Source organism: Capsicum annuum, chromosome 11 (genome assembly GCF_002878395.1).
Source record: "Capsicum annuum cultivar UCD-10X-F1 chromosome 11, UCD10Xv1.1, whole genome shotgun sequence".
Classification (NCBI taxonomy): domain Eukaryota; kingdom Viridiplantae; phylum Streptophyta; class Magnoliopsida; order Solanales; family Solanaceae; genus Capsicum; species Capsicum annuum.
The window spans coordinates 31,650,230-31,653,584 of record NC_061121.1 but is presented as its reverse complement, the minus strand read 5'-3'; the positions used below and the strand labels follow the sequence as shown (position 1 = coordinate 31,653,584).

General features: G+C 31.0%; 1 protein-coding gene across 1 annotated transcript; it reads left to right on the top strand.

The window, feature by feature from the left end:
* Positions 1-257: 257 nt before the first annotated feature.
* Positions 258-1,062, top strand: LOC107855265. Its single transcript, XM_016700257.2, has 2 exons — positions 258-566; positions 664-1,062. The coding sequence occupies exons 1-2, from the start codon at positions 258-260 to the stop codon at positions 1,060-1,062; spliced, it is 708 nt and encodes a 235-aa protein (XP_016555743.2).
* Positions 1,063-3,355: the final 2,293 nt, after the last annotated feature.

Sequence of the window (3,355 nt, the reverse complement as noted above, 5' to 3'; positions counted from 1 at the left end):
ATGACAACGAGTAAATTTATTTTTTTCAACATTTTAGAGAGGTATTTGGTGAAAGAGACAACATATGTGTTGTTTCAGACAGAAATGAAAGTATCATAAAAAGTGTAAGCATTGTTTATCCTAATATCCCCCATCTAGCTTGTATTTGGCATTTATGGAAAAACGTTTGCACCTATTTTAGGAAAAACAAAGATAGACTTAGTGACCTATATTATTCCATGGCTAAATCTTATAAAAAAGAAGATTTTGAATATATTATGTCAAAGGTTGCTAATATTGATCAAATAGTTAAGGAATATCTGGAGGAAGCTTGGTATGAAAAATGGGCTCGGTGTCACTCTCCTGTGAATAGAGGTAGAATAATGACTTCAAATATAGCTGAATGTATTAATGGTTGTTTGGTTGTGGCTAGAAAACTTCCTAGTCTAGATTTCCTAGAATTTAGAATCTTATTTGCTGCATGGAATTGTAAGAACAACAAAATTGCATCTTACACCAATACAACTCTTGGCAGAAGATTTGAAGAAATACTAACTCATAATGGTGTTAAAACTTTGCGGATGACGGTATGTATTAGAATAATTATGGAACAGAAACTTTGTTTTACATTGATTGTATATTAATATTTTTACATCTGAAACATATTATGCTTTTTGGTAACAGGTTAAGCCAGCAGGGAGTTATCTTTATTGTGTTTATGATTCGGGACGGAGGTACATTATATATATTGAGCGTAGCATGTGCAATTGTGGATGGTATCAAATTGATGAAATACCTTGTCCACATGGAATTTCCATATTAAAAAGTAAAAATGTGGATGTAAAGGATTATGGTCGGTATTGCTCTGAATTGTACAGGCCACAAATCATAGTGAAGACATATGAACTCCCGATAGTTTCAATGCCAGACAAGAAGGATTGGAATGTTCCAGGTTTTGTTGATGATGAAGAATTTTTTTCGCCCAAATATCAAAGACCTCCTGGTAGTCCAAAAAAAGGAGGGCATTTGAAATCAAGTGAATCACTATCTTCAAATTCGAACCGCTACGGTAAATGTAGATGATTCGGTCACAACCGTAGAACTTGTGATTTCTTTCCAAAGGAATCATGATGAAGATAATATGTTTTTCTACATGTTTATGGTTTGATTGGTTTTATTAGTATAAATATTTTAATTAAATTTTGTTGAAATGTTGGAATACATAATATTAAGATTTTTGGTTGCTATTTGAATTTCACTTGTTCAATTAATATTTAATAGTATAAGAACAGTTTGTGTAATTTTTCCTTTATCATATTTCATAACCATATTAATGCAAGTTACAACTGATTGGTATATGTATTATGTAACTTGGGAAGTATAACATTCACTTAAAAAAATATTGAAACATAAGTTGTATGAACTGTTATACGTTAGTAGTTACTGTGTAAGAAATGTATGATGTAGCGTTATACTTTGTGTTGGTGTAGTATGTTATATAGGAAAAAAATGTTATTTTAATGCCTCTTAATGATTACACGTTATACGTTTATCTAAAGTATATTTTGTTCAGTTACGAATGTATAAATTAGATTATACATTTGTATCATTGTATGAAATAGTGTCATACTTTATAAAACTGAATGTTGTGAACTCTGTTTGTAAATTTTATTTAAGAATAAAAAAGTGTGACAACATGTATTATGTTATGTGTTACATATATTTAATGTATTAATTATTAGTGCAATGTATTTTTATCTTATAAGAAAATGTACGTTACAGTAAAAATATAATGTGTTCAAATGCAATCTCAGCATATTTTTATTTTTGTTTATACACGTCTAAAAAAAAAGACAAACTTAATATCGACCAAGAATTAGTTTGTATCATTACAGTATTGTGTTAGAAACTACAAATCATTTGTTTCAAAAAAAAAAAAAGACATCCATAAAATGTTCATTAACAATAAGAAAGTAATCTTGAAAATGTGTAACATTAACCACAAAAATAAGAAATAGTTCGTTCAATGACAACAATTAGAAAACATTGCTACTCTAAAGTAACAATTGCATTTGCATCAATTTCTTCGATAACATTTTTCCTTGGCCGAGGCAGATCTCCATTATCACTTGTGTACCCTTCATTTGTCTTTTCCACTCCGTAATGCCACAGTAAGTAAGCATAGCGTTCATGTTGACTTGCAGCATCAAACACATATGAATGAACTTGCAGTCCTTCACTTAATATTTCTGCATAGGCACACACGAAGACGCCACAGTCCCTAATTTCAAAAAAAAATGAAATAATAATCAGTACATCAATTATAACATTATTATACATGAAAAATAAATTGTAATTTACTTACGAACTATCAGACGCTTGTTGTGGGATATTTTGCACATAGTCAACATCCAATGGGACTTCATTTATAAGACCAATTTGCTGAGTAATCTTCCCTTTGTACGCTTCAAGTGATGGTCAGTCAGTTCGCTCGGTCTTATCATAAAAGCCGTTGTCCAACAAGTAAGTAGGCAGCAGCATTGCAAGTTTTTGCATTTCAATTGGTGGTTCTTTTTTCCTTTTACTTGACAGTGAGTCATACACACATATCAATCTTTTCTTCAAGACAATCACAGCCAATACCCAATAAAAAATTTTACCATAATTAATTGGAACATATACCTCATCCACCATATACCATGGTAATCCAGCAGGCATACAGAATCCATGAATTATATTAGCAATAGCATCTTCATTCTTAGCCACCACAATTGATTCTGCATAGTCTTGTTGCATCGATAGCTCAATTGTCGGTTCCGCTGGATAATAGCGAGTATGTTTCTTCTCAACATATGTTTTAAAGAAGCAGCTTGTCATCGTATATCTATAATTATCACCCAGCTAAATCTTTGATTTCTTTCTCAAGTGGTAGAAGATCACATCTAAATGCTACAAGTGAAAACAAGGTAAAATAGTAAAAACCATTGAAAGAAATCAGTAGCTTCGACCTTACTTGTTAATTAGATGTATGATATACAGTTTTGCTGGTGTTACATGTTATTATACATGACATGTTGATTAAAGTTGAATAAATGATAATGGAAAATACTGCATGTATGATATGTTATTATATATTGGCTAACATGTATGATATGTTATTATAAATTGGTTTACATGTATGATATGTTATGGTGTTGTAGAATATTAAGTATCAGCAAAAGAACTTATGATATGGATAATATTTAGAATAAGTTACCACATCGTTCCAGCATGTCTTGCATTCGGACATCAAGTAAAACTAATTCTTGGACTGTGTGTATGCAACGACGAAGTCCAATTGCCTGTAACCTAACCCAGAAGCATTTACTCAATAGTG